At 44.6% G+C, this 16,951-nt stretch overlaps 1 protein-coding gene across 2 annotated transcripts; it reads right to left on the reverse strand.

Annotated features, from left to right (window-relative positions):
- Positions 1-10,335: 10,335 nt before the first annotated feature.
- Positions 10,336-16,933, reverse strand: Ahsg (alpha 2-HS glycoprotein). Of its 2 annotated transcripts, none has more exons than XM_013072219.2 (7): positions 16,625-16,933; positions 14,462-14,572; positions 13,848-13,932; positions 13,357-13,520; positions 12,943-13,044; positions 11,861-11,941; positions 10,336-11,048 (listed from the first exon to the last, which is right to left on the reverse strand). In XM_013072219.2, exons 1-7 carry the CDS (start codon positions 16,835-16,837, stop codon positions 10,725-10,727), a joined length of 1,080 nt encoding a protein of 359 aa, XP_012927673.1. In that variant the 5' UTR covers positions 16,838-16,933; the 3' UTR covers positions 10,336-10,724. The 2 variants fall into 2 exon arrangements, with proteins under 2 accessions (XP_012927673.1, XP_004834887.1); XM_004834830.4 differs by having other exon boundaries at positions 11,861-11,944.
- Positions 16,934-16,951: the final 18 nt, after the last annotated feature.

The raw sequence follows: 16,951 nt of genomic DNA on the forward strand, positions 1-16,951 counted from the left end.
AGTTCCCCTCTTGGGGAGAGATATTGTATCTTGTTTGAATACTGTAATATACCTGCACCCAGGTCAGACATACTGCCTCCCCTTCATGGAGACAGAAATAAATCCTAAAGTATGAGCAATAAGAGCTGCCCTGATGCAAACACATCTCAAAGATCCTACTATTTTTCCTCAGTGGAGACAATACCCTCTAAGGCCTGAGGTTTAAAAAGAACTACTGCCTGTAATTGACAACTTAAGGATACGAGGTTTACTTACACCCTGTAAAAGCCTTCGCAATACTCCAGTCTTGGGAGTTCAAAAACCCAATGGAGAGTGGAGGTTGGTTCAGGATCTTAGATTGGTAAATGAGGCAGTGGTGCCAATCTACCCAGGGCTACCTAACCCCTACCCTCTCCTTTCTCAGATCCTGGAAGATGTTGGTTGATTTTCAGTGTTAGATATAAATGATGCTTTATTTTGTATTCTTATGCATACAGATTCCCAGTTTCATTTTGCCTCTGAAAATCCTCAGCACCAGGCCTCTCCACTGACTTTGACTGTACTTCCTCAATGGTTCAGAGACAGTCCTTGTCCTTTTAGGCAAGTGCTTTCCCACAACTTGGCATGTTTTAAATTGTCTTGTCACAGACCTGCAATATGCAGATGATACACTGTTATGTGCCCCCTCAGAAGAGCTCTGTAGCCCAGGCACCTATCCTCTGCTGAGTTTTCTAGCAGACAGAAGTTATAAGGTCTTTAGGTCTAAGGCACAACATTGCAGCTGTGAGGTAAAATAGTTGTGCCTCATCATATCCAAGGGAAACTGAAGGCTGAGGGGAAAGAGAATTAAACCAATGGTTTCCTTCCCACAGCCCAAAACCATAAAAGAGCTAAGACAATTCCTAGGAATTATAGGCTTTTGTCACCTTTGGGTAGCAGGGCATGGTGACATCACATGACCCCTCTATCAGCTTATAAAAGAAGCTCAAAGGCAGATACTTATATTTTAACCTGTTAACCCAATTTCCAAACTGCATTCCAGAAGCTTAAACAAGCATTTCTAGATGCCCCAGCACAGAGGCTGCTGATAGGACACCATTTCAATTTTTTTTTTTTTTTGGTACTGGGGATTAAACTCAAGACCTTGCGCTTGCAAGGCAGGCAAGGCACCATGGAGCTAAATCCCCAGCCCTGCCATTTCAATTTGAGTTGATGAAAGGTGGAGCATGGCTTTGGGACTGCGTACTCAGGATGGAGAATCTGCTCAACAGCCTGTAGGGTATCTGAGCCATGAATTAGACATTGTAGCAAATGGATGGCCCGCAAGCCTTAGAGCTGTGGCTGCCTTAGCTCTCCTGGTGCCAGAGGCATCCAGGCTGACTTTAGGCAAAGATCTCACTGTATATACACCTCACAATTGGGCAGAACTTCTTTCTCCCAAAGGGAGCCTCTGGCTATCAGAAAATTAACTTCTTAAATATCAGGCTCTACTTCTAGAAGGATCAGTCATTCAAATAAAGACATGTTCTTCCTTAAACCCTGCCACCTTTCTACCAGAAAAGGAGGAAGTTGAGGCCAAAAGATATGACTGCAAACAGGTAATTCTCCATATGTATGCAGCCAGAGAAGATTTGTTAGAGATACCTCTTACTGACCTTGATTTGACCCTCTCTGGTTGTGTTACTTTTCTCTCTCATTGCTGAGACAAAATACCCAACACCCAAAGTTAAAAGAGAAGGGGTTTATTTGGCTAACAGTTCATAGATGTTTCAGTCCATAATCAGCTGACTCCAAGGCAGGGATGACAAACAGGCATGGCAGAGCAGAAACAAAATGGCACACACAAGATAGAAAGGTAACATGAGAGAATTACCAGTGTCTCTCTGGCCCTTTTATCTTATTCAGACTACTTTGGATGGGAAGGACTCACACCCTTAATCCTATTGCCCTTGAGTCTAGCATTGCATCATGAATCAATTCCAGCTTCACACATTCTAGATCAAGCCTATGACCATGTGAGGCTTTGGGGACATCCAGACCCAAACCATAACACCTGTGATGCCATTTTCTTCATGGAAAATGGGACAAGAAAGGCAGGGTATGCAGTAGTGATTCTACATCAGACACTTGCAGTTCCTCACTTTGCCCTGGGACTAGTGCTCAGCTAGCAGAACTCATAGCTCTGAAAGGGCTTTACAACTCAGTGAGGGGCAGAAAGTCAATATACTGATTCTTTATCCAGTCACCAGTTGATGGGCATTTGGGGCTGTTTCCAAAATTTAGCTATTACAAACTGTGCCACTATAAACATGGGTGCACATATATCACTGTGGTATGATTCTTTTAATTCTTTTGGGAAGATACCCTTCAGGGGAATGGCTGCGTCAACTGTGACCTCTAATCCTCATTTTTTGAGGTATCTCCATATTGATTTCCATAGTAGTTGCACCAGTCTGCACTCTCACCAACAATGGAAAAAGGTTCTTTTCTCTCCACAACCCTGCCAGCAGAAAATGTGGGGTTTTTAAAAAAAATAAAATGTAGTACTACTCAGCCATAAAGAATGAGAAACTACAGACATTTATAGCTAAATGAATGTACTTTGAGGCCATACTCTTAAGTGAAATAAATAGGACACACATGTGTAAATATCAAATAGTTTCTGGTGTGAGAAACTGAAAGTGTAAATGGTGATCAAAATGTATAAGAGATAACGTGAAATAGGGAAAAAAAAGTCTGAAGGGGAAGGGGAAAGGGAAGTGGGAGGGGTTGGGGAAAGCAAAAAATATGAGAAAAGGAAAAAATGGAAACAAAGTCTTTGTAAATAGGGAGGGGTGGAGGGGTTGAAGGGAGGTCAGGGGAATGGGGAAAATAATAAGAACCAGGATATATCGTGTAAAAGTACAAATTCCCAATGATGAATATCATATTGTATACCTAAAATGTACTAATAAATTTAATGAAAAAAATATTTATACTGATTCAAAGTATGCTTTCCTAGTGTTGTATGCTCATGCAGCCATATGGAAAGAAAGGAACTATCTAACAGCCAATGAATCTCCCATAAAGTATCACAAGGCTATAGATGAACTTTTAACATCTGTCTATATGCCCTCCAAAGTGGCAGTAATTCACTGTAGATGGCAGCAGAAAGGAATTGACAAAAGTATCACAAAGTAGTCAATTGGCTAACACAGCTGCAAAAGAAGCTGCTCGAGGGCCTTCCCTTCAGGCTCACCTGATCTGAGAATGGTCCCTTCATCATATTCGACCCAAAAATTCTCAGTCAAAAATCAAATGGGCTCTCTTCCATGGGTGTTAGTTCCTTCCATCAGGATGGTTACAAACAGATGATGGTAAATTGTTCCTTCCTGGTGTTAGTCAATGGAAAATTATTAAGTTTTTTACATGAAACCTTTCACCTGGGGAGAGGCAAGACCCACCAGATGGCCTCAAAGTTATTCATTGGAAAGAGCTTTCTCAGATAAGGCATCAGCTGTCTCAGCTGAACTTCCTAATCTGTAAGACTCATGAGTGACCAGGTTTTCCATCTCTCCAGGACAGTGAGCCTGCCCTTCCTCTTGCGGTTCAGTGCACAGGATCAGTTCATGAGTGTTCTCTCTCTCTCTCTTGCTCTCGCTTTCTCCTCTTTCAGGTCCAGTCTGATCACTGGGCCAACATGGTGCCAGGTACCAGTGACTCCAGAGTGAAATGAAAACTGAGTTTTCGCTGAGGCAGAGGCTCTCTTCTCTCAGGGGATGCTCTAGATTAGAGCTCAGCTCATCAGTTTTGAGATCCTGCATCTCCAGTAAGAACCAACCACAGGTCTCACATTCTCTATCCCTTCTTACTTACCCTTGGAAAGTACTTTTTAAAACTAGTCCAAATTTGACCTTTGAGACCTTAGAAAACATCTCACTTTCCTATACAATACTACTCCTAGACCAGGAACTTTGTCCCCTTTGTGGCATGCTAAATTATGACTCCATCCTATTGTTACATCTTTTCTGCCACAATCTAGAAAAGATGCTAAGTTTTTTACATTGATGCCACTAATGTCTTGTTGCAGGATCCTCATCTGCAAGAGGGCTGAGCAGATGCTTTTCCAAGACCTTTCACAGTTTGTCTTTCTCAACTCTGAGTTCTATTCAGTGATCCTTCTTTTGGCTTTTCTCTAACTCCAACTTCTTTTCTTTTTTATTATTTTTTGCCTTGCAAACTCACGGCTTTCTTAGAGTTTTTGAAAAAAAGCTGATTATACAACTATTCAAGATTTACCAGAGTCACTTAAAACATTAGTTGATAAAAATTGCTAGACTCAAGATTTCTATAAAACTTGAACATCACTTTAAAGTTTGATAATATAAAGGTTACATGATTTAGGTGAATATATACGTTTCTGTATGTTAACTTTTGGGCTCACATGGCTTAAAAATAAGTCAATGAGTAAAATAAGAGGAATGACGTCTTTAAAATTACTAAAATACATTATACTTAGGTCATTAGCCAGTCAGGATAATATTTATCTTCATTAGAAATTTCAGATACAATGTTAATTGCTTTCTATATTTCAAATAGAAAAACTTTTAGGATTTTTTCCCTTGGGTAAAAATTATGTATAGCTTAAAAGGTTAACTATGCTAAACTAGTATCTTGATTCTCACAAATAATCTAAACTAATTGTTAAAATGCGTAAGTAAATATAAATGGGGTTAATGACTATAAACATTCATAATAATATCTGAATCATCGGTTACTAAATTCAAATATTCTTAGCTTAAGTGTCAAAAGAAATTTGTTCTATTAAATGTGTTTTCACAAGATATTAACATTTAAATGTTTAAGATTGTGTTCTTCATAAAGATGCTAAGAGTTAAAATTCTAATGTGTAATCTTGTATAAAAAGGGAGGGTATCAGGGCTGATCAGGCTCCCAATCTTCTGGGCCAGAGTATAACAAAGAATAAAAGAGACAGAAATGGTAATTTAGAATGTAAGGGAATCTGGACAGAGATATCCCTCTAGTGGACACTCAACCGTCTCCACGTTGACCCACTTTTATTACAAAGCCAAACACATAGGGAGAGAGCGTTGTGAGTCATTTGTGGAGCAATCGCTGCCAGTAGATGTCAGTAAATGTGTAACTAATGTGTAATGGGAAACAAGCTTAATGGGGAACAGATCCTCCTCTCTACCCAGATACCTATGTTCTATGCATTGTCCTGCAGAAGCTATCTCACCCTAAGAGTGCTGTGCTTATGAGTTTTTCCACACACAGCCAAAAAGCCTGTGTTTTTAAATTAACTTTTCAGTTCCTAAAACAAGTTATATTGGCTTTAGACTCTGCAAGTACCATGTCACATAGCCTGGTTCCCAACAGGGGGAATTTTGGATGGGGATCCCTTGGTCCTTTGAGACTGTCCCCCAAAAAACTCTCTCTGTGGCTAAAAAGGCAGCTTCCTGAATGTTATGGAATTAAGATTACATAACAATTAAAAAGTTAGAGTTTTTTTAAAGTCTAAAGCAATAAGGTTTTACTTAAGATACTAAAATGTTCTTTGTTAAACTTCTAAAAACTAGATTAAGAACCAAGTCTTTGTGTTTTATCAAGGTAAATCTTGTGTTTTCTGCAGTTAGGCTCATTACTTAAGAAAAGACAAAAACTGAATGTTAAAGAGTTAAAGTTTATTTAAGTGTTGGCTTGCAAAATCTTTTCAGTAATCAGTTTATAACTGTTTAAATATTATAACACTCTATATATGAATATGTATATGACTAAAGATGTTTATATATCTAAAGACAAAATATGCTGAGTCTAAGCTTTGTCTAATATTAAGTTTATAGAGTTTAAATTAAATATATTTAATGCATATAAAGCAACCAATAAGTGCTCTCCTTTATATTATATTATATTTAGACCCAAACATATAACATGATCAATTTTCTGGCTTCTCTGTTTTTTGTATTTCGTACAGTTTAGCCTTGCTATTTAAAACCTGCTCTATATCTATTGGCTTTGACTATAGAAACATTTGATTATTGTATAAATAAGATACACTTGCTATGACTTGCTCTTAATTTTGATTTTACTTTTTTTGGTAAAACTTTATATAACTGTTATTTGTTATTCTATAAGAATATTATTACAGACAGCTAAGTTAGATGGAAATTGATGGCAATCAGAGAGGGATCAGACCCTCGAGGAAGTCAGTACAGAAGATGAGACACATCAAAATTGTGGCTGGAGGTGAATTTGGAGAGAGCCAGGCCTCAAGATGGAGATGAGAGGAAGGCCTGCAAGCCTCCCTAGAGATGAACAGTAACTTGAGATTGTACTGTACTAAGCACCATCTGGTCCAGTGGGCCCAGATAGGCATCAGACCCATAGGTGGGTAACCAGAACATCAGGACCCATTACATTTGTCCCTTTCTGGAATGCCTTTGTTCTTTCTATGTTAAAAGTTATAGATAAGCTAAGGTTAATAATCCTCACCAAGTACCCTTGCTATGTGCCTTGCTTCCCTATCGGATCAATATTAGCTAAGCCACTATACTTACAATCTTATGGGTTGATTGTAGTTTGATCCATAGCTACCTACATTGTACTCATGTTGTGATACCTACAGTGTACTCATGTATTTGCTGTATGAGATATCCTTGAACAAAGAGCATCTGCAGTGATCCACTTTCAGAACCTCTCCTGTATCTTAGGAGCTTTTTCTACTCTTAAACTTCTTTGTCCTCAAAATCCATTCTTCAATATTGGGAGAGACAAACTTGGCACATCTGACATCTAACAGATTGGGGGTTATTTTCCCCATCACTATATGACTTACAACAAACAATCTAAACAGTATGTGTAGACCATAACCTATGTTAAAGTGTTTCAATATCCAAAAAAAGTATAATAGGTAAGACTAAGTCCTAATGGTCACATTTTAAGATTGGTGTAACTAACTTTCTGGGTGTTCAACAACTAAGGCTTGGAGACATGCAAACAAACATACATACATACACACATACATACATACAGTAAGAGAACAGCCAATATTTTGATCCTTGTGCTCCAAGGTCAGCCAGGAGCCAAGGCATGATGGAATCCTCTAAAAGGGCCCTGCATCAACCTCTCAAGCAGGAGCAGGAGGTTGGACCCCAGAGGAAAGGAGTAAACCAATGTACATTCTATAAAAAGAAGGGTTACTACAGAGGAGAATGTCCTCATGCTTCAAAAAAAAGCCATATGGTCAAGTAAGACCATGGCCCACCTCGACAGATAACACAATTAGTAGAGGAAAAACTTTCTCACATAGCCCAAAAGTAACTCCTAAGAAGCCTTAAGCAACCTTGCCAAAAAAATAGATAGATACATACATACATACATACATACATAGACTGATTGATTTTAATGAACAATGGTCAAACTTTGATATGGTTTTAAACACCCAGCAAGAAGATATACCAAAAAGTAAAGTAAATAATAGTGATACCAACAGAGCTAAACTAGATAGAAAAAGGAACTGCCAAGACTTCGCCAGCTGTTAAGTGAGGCAGTCTTCAGCCTCACTTGTTACATCTTCACCTACAGACATAAAAAATCTAGACTCCTGCCCCACTAGCTTTTCCAGAATGGGTCCCTCAGCCTGACTTAGTGTATTGTCATTATGTTATTTTGAGGTACATTAAAGTATTCCTCTGGGCAAAAAATGTAGCTTCATATATATCTGCCTGTACAACAAAACTGCCAACATAAGTATTCTAGTTACTAAATATTATTACTGTTGGTTGATGTCATCCACACCCAGAAGTCTTCCCTCTTCCATAAATCCATCACCCACACCATAACTATGCTAAGCCAATCAGTGGACTAATCCAGTATCACACACACCCATGATCCAGTCACTCCCAAAAGCCCCACCTATGAGCACATAAGGCTTTGGGGGAACAGCTAGGTATAAGACATAACATTTGTCTATTGGTAAATTCTGTTTTACTACCTGCCTCACCAGCCCCCTTATATGCCTTCTCACATAGCACTTCATATCCACCTTTTCTTCCTTAATGGCTGGTCTGCAGATTTCAGGGTCCAGCACTGGATATAGAGACAGCCTTACAGGGGTTGTTTACCCAGCTTCCACAATTGCATAAGCCAATGTCTTATGGCACCTCTCACTGGTTCTACTAAAACTGGTGGAACTTTGACTGATACAGTTGTGAATTAGGGAGACCTGCTATGGAGATGGAAGTGACCATGGGAATAGAGAAAAGGGACAGTTGAGGATGCAGGAATCAGGTTGTGCTGAACCATCAAACGCAGCAGCAAGGAGGAGGGCGGTGTAGGGAATGACCCAGAGGGTTCAGGCTGGATCAGGAAGTTGTGCTGTCAGTGCTGGAGTGGAGCAAATTTGGGGCTGGGAGGGATGTCAGACCTGAGTGACAGAATTAAATTTGAAGAGTCCAAGTGGAGATTTATAATTGTGTTGGATAAATGGACCTGAAACTTAAAGGAAATGATTGGGATCATGGTCAGCCATAGGTGGAGGCTAGAACACGGGAGGGGATGAGCTCCCCCTGGGACAGCAGGTAAGGTGACAAGATGAGAATGAGGAGGACTCTAGGCAAACTACTCTTCAGGGAGGAGCAGAGGAAGATGAGCTAAATGGAAGGGTCTGGGGCCGAAAGGCTGCAGAGGAGAAAGTTAGACTCCACAGACAAGGAATGATTGCACTCAAATAGGAAAGAGATGGCAAGAGGGTGACATGTCACGGACAATTTGATCAAATAAAGGAGCTGCAAAGGTATCTTCCTTGGCCACCTCGACCTATTTCCTGCCACGGGGCTTTGTATCTGCGGTTTTACTGGCCCAGAATGCTCCCTTTGGCTGTCTCTCCTCCTCAGACACGGGCATTAATGCAGAGGTAGGCATAAGGCTGTGTGGCCATCTCAGCAGGAATGAAGCCAAGCACAGGTAGATACTGCTGAGACCTGATGTTATCTTCTAAATGCTTGATCTATCTGAACTTTAGCTATAACTCATGCATTTAACTTTTCAGCACACAAAGCAGTAAATAGCATTCCTCTCTTAAACTCATCTGGGTTGTGTGTCTGCCACCTGCCTTGAGAAACCCTCTTAACACTCCATGTGCTCCCTCACAGCACACCTGTGTAGCAAGAATGGAAAGTGGATGAATTTCTTGCAGTGCTGGGTGAAAAGCACCTATGTAGGATCCTTAAGGAAGGACTAGAATCTCCACTAGTCTAGTGAATCTCCACTAGGACTAGTCTCCCCTAGCATCTGCTCAACTCCTTTCTCTCCTTTCTTCCATTTCTTCCTACCTTTTATTCTAAACATGCTCAAAAGTTATCACTTCCTATTACATCCCCTCTCTCCTACTCTGCAATCCATCTGCTTTAAAGAAGGGAACATACCTACCGCCATTTCCTCCTCGTGTCCACTGCTCAGCAACCAGGTTCCCCTCCTGGTGTGGGTACACCTACCAGTAGTCACCATGGCCCCAGCATCCATCCTCATCCGTTGCTCCTTCTGCAGCATTTGGCACAGCTCCCCAGACCTTCATCTTCTTCTCTGGATGCTGTGACACCCAGTGGTTCTCTTACCATCCTGGCCATTCCTTCTGGTTTACTGGAATGCTGGCAAAACCTCTAGGCAAGAATGACAGATGAGTGGTAATGCCTGACTCAGTGTAGCCACTCAACTGGCTGCTTGTCTAAGCCTTTAAAATTCTATCTGGAAGGGTCCAAACCTAATGCTGATAGACAAAGATGGAAATTGCCGTGGTACCATTCATGATGGGGGCTGTTCATTCCCCTATGCTATCTGAGTGTTTAGTGTCTACAAATGTCCACTGGATCCACCTTCACAGTTTCCCTTCTCTAAATGTACCATACACCAGAGCTTTAACATAGGTCCGTAGAACAGATCGGCTAGGAAGACCAATCCTGCACCACAAAATGAAATGGCTACAGTACACTCAACAGGTATGTTAGACATAAATAATGAATAAATACAGTTAATGTTAAATTCCTGTGTTAATTCCCAATCATTCCTAATTGAAGTATTGGGAAAAACCAATAGTTGATGTGTCTGTATGAAGTTCAGGCAATATTTTCTGTCCCTTATGAATAAAAAGAATTGTTTTCTCATAAAGAAATGGTCATATGCTATGGGTTGTGAGCAGATCCCAGTCTCACTTTTCCCTGTGCATGGCAACACAGCAGAGCTTTTGCTCTCTTCTGTTTCTAGTTCCATGAAGATTTGGTAGGCAACAGGGTTGTTGGGTTGAAAGACCACACACAAACAAGCACACCTGGTACGAAGTAAGCAATAATCACGATCGCATTTCAGTTTAGAGCCTTCTTTATTAAGGAAGGTCCTTCAGGCACTTTATTAACAGGCTGATACAAGTGTGGCAAGAGCACCATTTAAAGTCACAGTCCAACTGTGTGTATGAGGTCAGCGAGAAGGCAGAGAACACCATGGCAGTGGTTTATAGCAAAACAATGACAAGCTATTGGCCGTACGCCTTCCATCAAACATAACCATCAGCCTGACTGCTTCTCTCCTCTGAGGAAGGGAGAGAAGTTGGGATTCAAGACTTGCTATTTATTACTCTAGACACATGTGGGCCTTGCTCTGACAACAGACAAGGTCCCCACCCACGCCCAGACTTGGACAAAATGGTGGCTAGGTTCTCTGTGCCCAACCTTCTCATCTCTGCAGTGTCTAGGCTAGATCTTGAAGTGTCTGATCCTCCCAGGGCATGGGGGCGGCACTAGGCCAGCACCACCGGCAATGCCAGGCTGTGCCCCCTTAGGTGGGTTGAATGCTTCTCCTGAGGCTGACTCCACCGAAGCCACACCTGTGAAGGCGTGGCGAAGGTCATAGTGTGCCTGGTGTCTAGGGGGTCCCAGGGGAACTTCCACCACCTTGGGTCCCACCACCAAGGCAGCTGCAGCCAGGCCAGCTGCAGAGGGCACAGGTGCAGCTTGGTCCAGTGCAGGGGGTGGGCTTGCTGGGTTGGCGGCATCTGGCTGGGGCTGCAGGGCCACGGGCTAGAGGTAGAAACATTTCCCTGGGTTAGTTTGCTTCTTCCTCCCAAAAGAAGCCACCCCCAGTTCTGGGTGGACCCCTACCCAATTTCCCCACAGTAATTCTTTTTATTTGCAAGGAATCTAGCAAAAAAGAACCCTGTAAAACTGAAAAAAATGGAAACAAAGTCTTTGTAAATAGGGAGGGATGGAGGGGTGGAAGGGAGGGCAGGGGAAGGGGAAAAAATAAGAACCAAGATCTCTCTATGTAAAGGTGCAAATTTCCAATGATAAATGTCATTATATTGTATACCTAAATGTACCAATAAAATTAATTAAAAAAAAAACCCGGTAGGCCCAAAGGATTCATTGGAGTTATGGGGCTGGGGCAGGGGAGGGGGTAACTGGTCTATGGAGATCCCGGTCTCCAAGGATTACCCTGGTGATGGTGGACTCGAATACATGTGTCCTCACCTGTAGCAACTCACCCCATGTATGCTAACTTTCCCTCTGCCATCCACACCTGCAGCCACTCAACTCTCAGGCAGCTCTGCCCGCCTCTTCCTGTAGCTCAGAGAACCACTCCCACCTCCCGGGAAACACAGGTGGCCTTGTCAAGTCCACACCAGGCCTGTTCTGCTCTGCAGCCACCAGCACACGAGAGGGAGACATCGGAAATACCCTCCTCCGTGTGGATGATTCCACATCCCCCAGTGTTACATTAGGTGCAGAAGGACAGGGCAGCAAATGTTCTGTTATTACGAATGCACTGCAGAGACTGTAAGGGGTCACTGCATTCCTGAAGATTCAAGCAAGAGAATCCATGACACTGTTACCTGTGTTTGGAATATTGTGCAGGTCACTGCCACCTCCTCCCCACCAAGCTTCTCCGTGAGTGTCGCCTTACAGAAGCCGTACTGCTGCCCACCAAAAGAGAGGAGTTATTTTAATGGATTTTGAAAAATGAATTTCTCCCTTGCTTTCACTGATACAACCATAATCAAGATAAAGAAATATAAAATTTTAATTCTTCTAAAAATACCTTCTTCAAGTTTACAGTTTCTGCTTATAAAAGATACATAATATATAACTCTATGTATATGTAGGAAATAAAGAAATACTACCAGAAAGAGCAAGATCACCCATAATCCTAGAAATGGTGGTGACCCCGGGATACCTATTGCTATCATCAATGCATCTTTCTTGTTTTTAAAAATTATTAAATATAATTTAATTGTTACCACGTCATTGGATGTCCTGTGTTTTGGTGGGTTTTTTTGTTTTGTTTTGTTTTTTTGGTACCGGGCATCGAACACTGGTCCTTGCGCTTGCGAGGCAGGTGGGGGAACCACTGAGCTAAATCCCCGGCCTGGGTGTCCTGCTTTTTACTCGCTTTAATAGAATAGTATTTTCTGCTACCCTCCATTAACCCGCGTAATTTTCTATTTACTGATGTACCATATATTAGCTAATGATATCCTCCTCTTGGACACTGGCATCTTTCTCTTTTTCTTATTTTGTATCTATTGACCAACGATCTTTGTAGAGCTATCTCTGTCAAATATCTCTGATAATTTCCTTGGGCTAAATTCCTACAAGTGCACATTGCTGGCTCAAGGACTTGAAAGTTTTTGTATTAGGGATATTTCTAGGAAATCCATGCTTCACACGCCTAGCACCCGGCATGACGCGGCTTCCTAGGACTCAAGCTCTACCTTTCCCCTAACTCCATGTGCCTGCAGTAGGCGAGATGATTTGGTGACCATTGTTAAAGGGGGAAGTGAGAATCCAGAGGAAGGTCTGCCACGACCCAGCCCCAGAGGAAGTGGATCTTTTGCAGTGTTATTTTCTTCCCACATAAGGATGCTGTGGTCTACAACCAGCCTTGCCGGGTGGCGCCAACCCCTGGCCCGCTCACCTTCTCTGCTAGCAGCTTGCAGTTGGCTGGATCTGTGACCCCTGTAGTGACACAGTCGGTGGCGGCCACCGCAAACTCCACATAGGTGGAAGCTGGGAGAGGCTGATAAGAAAACAGGAACAAGAACCCGAGGAGATAGGACTTTGCACGAGATGGGCAGAGAGGGAAAGGCTGCAGGGATGCAGCAAGAGCTACTGCACCGCACAACTTCAGGGAGCTCCACCTGCACGGGCCACGTGTTGTGACCCTGGGCACTGCTGCCCACCAGTGCAGGCAGGGGCTGTGCCCACCCTCGGCGTCCCCTGGAGGCCCCGAGGGCTTCGGGGTCCTCCTCGGCTGGGTGCCGCCCTCGCCACGTCCACTCTCCGCGTGCCGCCAAACCTCCCACCCCTGCCCCAGGGTTCCCGTCTGTACCACAAGTTGACCGCGGGAAATCTCCAGCAGCTTGAAGTAGGAGCCGTTGTTCTGCGCGTTGAAGGCGGCCAGGGCGGCGTCGGCGGCGTGCACCACCTTGGTGTCGTTCAGCGGCGCCATCAGGGGGCACTGGGGGCACACTTTGCGCACGTCCTCCCTGGAGTCTGCGCAGAAGGGCGCGCGCCTGTGAGCCCCGGCGGGCCCAGGCTCCGCTCAGGCTGAGAAGGGCTGGGCTGGGCTGGGCTGGGCGGACGACCGGCTTCAGGCGTGTTCCTGCCTCGTAACTAAACCTTGGCCCGCCTTCCCTCCGATGAGAACAGCTCCTTAAAAACTCGCCTTAAAAGCCCGGGACCCAGGAAGCTTGGCTTCTCCTGGTCTTCACTGACTGAGTCACTAGAACTCTGCAGTACTTAGGCTCAGAACTATTCGGATTCCCTCCCCAGTCTGGCTACAGGGCAGAAAGAATAAGAAAACGGATCGATCGTCCCTACCTGGAGTGGAATCGCACTTTGCGAACAACACGGAAAGCCGGTCGTCCTGTTTCAGCACGTGCATTTCACAGTCTCCCTCCACCGCCTGGAGAAACAAAGGCACAGTGAGGGCCTCCGCGGAGCCCGAGCCCGCCGGTCTTACGCGCGGGCGGTCACAGGTGACCCTCACGAAAGCACCTCCACGGGTCAGGGAAGGCTACAAAGGTTAGTTATAGTACAAATTAACGATAGGGCTAGGCTTGGTGGCGCATGCCTGTAATCCCAGCTTCTATGGAGGCTGACGCTGGAGGATCTCAAGTTCGAGACCAGCCTGGGCAATCTAGCGAGACGCTGTCTCAGTTAAAACAAAACGAAACAAAAACATTTAAAAGGGCTGGGGATGTGGCGCTGTAGGAGAGCGCTTGGCTGGCATGCGTGAGGCCTTGTGTTCAACCCCGAGGGTGGGTCGGGAAACAATCCACAGAAGGCGACGTCCAGTAGCAATTTCAGAAAGTGCACGGTGCTAGCCAAGAAAGCAGGGTGCGCAGCTGCATAAACCGCGCCTGCTCTTTCTGCTCTTTGCTGCCCCCCGGCGGAGCCGGCTGGGACGCCCGCGGGGCCGCCCGGGCACTCACATGTTGGAACACCTGTCTCACGGAGCAGTTCGCCAAGGGTGTGGGGTCCCTGGCATGGCACTGGGTCTCCAGTGTGTCCAATTCAAGGTGGTACACCTCTCCGAAGGGGCGCTGTGGAGACAGAACGAGTTGATGAGCAGCGCCCTCCACTGATCCGCCTGTGCCTCGCGCCCTGCCCCTTCCTCAGCCTCGGCTTGGTCCAGCTCCGAGCCGGCCGATCGTGGCTCTTCTGGCCTTTCTCCTCCACTGGGCATGTGCTAACAGTGCCTCGAGGAAGGATGGAAGGGCAGCGGGCTTAGGCGGGGCATGGAGCCACGGTCCTCACTCTGCTCTGTTTGGAAACTTGGAAATGAGTGTCGACCCTCATTATTTTTTAATTTAAAAAATGTCACTCTTCAAACAGTGTTTTGAGATCAGCTTTGGGTTTCCTTAAGCTGCGAAGTCGTGTGGTGTAGGATGATATCTTATTGCCTTTTGTTTATCTTCCCTACCCCTCCCTCTAGTTCGTTCTTCCTTCCCTCTCATCGCCTGCTTTCTCCCATTGTCTTTTCCTTCTTAAAGGTTTGTTGTTGCTGGGGTCCTAGGCTTTTCCTTTGTCCTTTGGTTTGCACATACCTGGGCTCACAGAAGCTGCTTTCTACTGCCTCCTGCTGGCAACCAGTAGGAAGAGCGAATGTATTCTGCAGCTGTCACTAATGCAGACGCCCTTAGGACGCTTGTGTAACTCTATGGCATTGTTCTTATCTGTTCACCTGTTTATGCATCCTTTCCTTAAAGCTTGGAAAAATCTCAACCTGGCTCTGTTTGTCTCTCATTTCAGTTCTGCCTGACTCCAGGGTCTGAAGCATTTTTTGACGTGCAGGTGTGTCCAAAGTAACTTCTGGGAAGGACTCAGAGCTGTGGGTGACCAGGAACCAGGCGCATCTGAGCTCCTCGCAATGCCCACCCATTGCTCTTTCACTCACGTTTGCATGCTGCGTGTTTATTTCCCCTGAATTGAGGAGCAGTTCCTCTGAACCACTGATATTACTTCTGTATGACTGAAGCACTCTCAAAATTCCCGGACAATCCTGGCTTCAAATGGTTTGTCCCTTTGTGAGATCAGGTGTCAGCCATCAGTCCTGACATCCTGATGTTTACCTTCTTTTCCCTCCTATATTGCAGACCCCTTGTGGGCACAAACCATTTTTCTCACCTATAGATATAAACTTGCCATTTTTGTGTGTCAAACACAGCTAAATATTGACAATTTCAATGGCTCAACCTAATATCTCCCATAGCACCTGATACTAGTTCTTGCCCAAGGAAGCTTGAGATAATTATTTGCTGAAATATTATCCTTAGTCAGATATCAAATCTAATTCCAAAGCAAATAGTCAGCAAGTGTTTTTTCCCCGTCCTGCCAAATTTCTCGACTGATCTCCCAAACATGTTTTCTGGGTTTCTCTCTATGGTCACTGGCTTCAGCCTGCACTGTTTTCTTGTTTAATGTGGGAAAGTGAATCCTGTCTATGCTGAATTCTCTCCGAAATGTGAGGAACTCGTTTGGGGAAGCAGCTTGGATAGAGGAAGGAACCCAGGTCTGGAACAAAATCCCAACCCCAATGCTCACTATGACCTTGAGCAAATAATGGCAACACGACAGCATCCTGGCATCCTCTTAGGTAAAACAAGGCCAGTAGAGTGTAGCGACCATCCAGGACCAGAGGAGGGGAGCACATCCATGAGCTGAGCTATGTGAAAGGGCCTGACAGGCTGTAAGCATTTGTAAAACCCTAGTTTCAACCACTTTTTGTCAGAGACAGAAGCCAAGACGATAAATTATTTGTAGATGCAGATAACTTGGCAAATAGGAGCCAGTCTCTTGCGCCCTGGTTTTCTCAGCAAGCCTCGCTTTCCATCTGTGATCTGCAAAATACCCTTGGAAGTACTTTCCTCTCCTCCCCATTGCCCCATATCCCACTGAACACTGTCCTTAAGATCCATGACTGCAGAGTCAAGTGCCTCCCCTCTTGCTGGGCCCCTGCCCCTTCCTCCACTCATGGGAAAAACTCAGTTTCCCTGCTGCAGCTTCCTTTGTGCTGGGAGCTGCCAGTCTTTCGAGGCACGAGCTTGGGCTGCGCAACTAGGTACTTTCATCTCATTCACACCGAATTCACTCACCCTCTGCCACACCCTGACTTTGTCAATTTGGTTCAAGGTGTGCTTGTATCCGTGACGAAGGTTCTGATTGATGTAGTCCACAGCTGCCAGGGCTGCCTGCTCTGTTTCCAAGTCATCACAAGCTGGCTCCCTGTAAGGCAGCCGTGGGCCAGCTGGGACCGAGTGGCAGCCTAAGAGCTGAACAAGGCAAAGGAGCAAAACAAAGGACTTCATGGCTGCTCCGGAGAGTTCCTGGCAAGTGGGTGGATGGCTAGAGACCTCTGGACCGACCCAGGAACCTGCTGGGAAAGCTAGACAGACAGAGAGGTGGAGGACTTTATTTATCTG

This window comes from Heterocephalus glaber, unplaced genomic scaffold (genome assembly GCF_053883595.1).
Source record: "Heterocephalus glaber isolate CG9 unplaced genomic scaffold, H.glaber_assembly_v1.0 deba00001504, whole genome shotgun sequence".
NCBI classification, from domain to species: Eukaryota; Metazoa; Chordata; class Mammalia; order Rodentia; family Bathyergidae; genus Heterocephalus; species Heterocephalus glaber.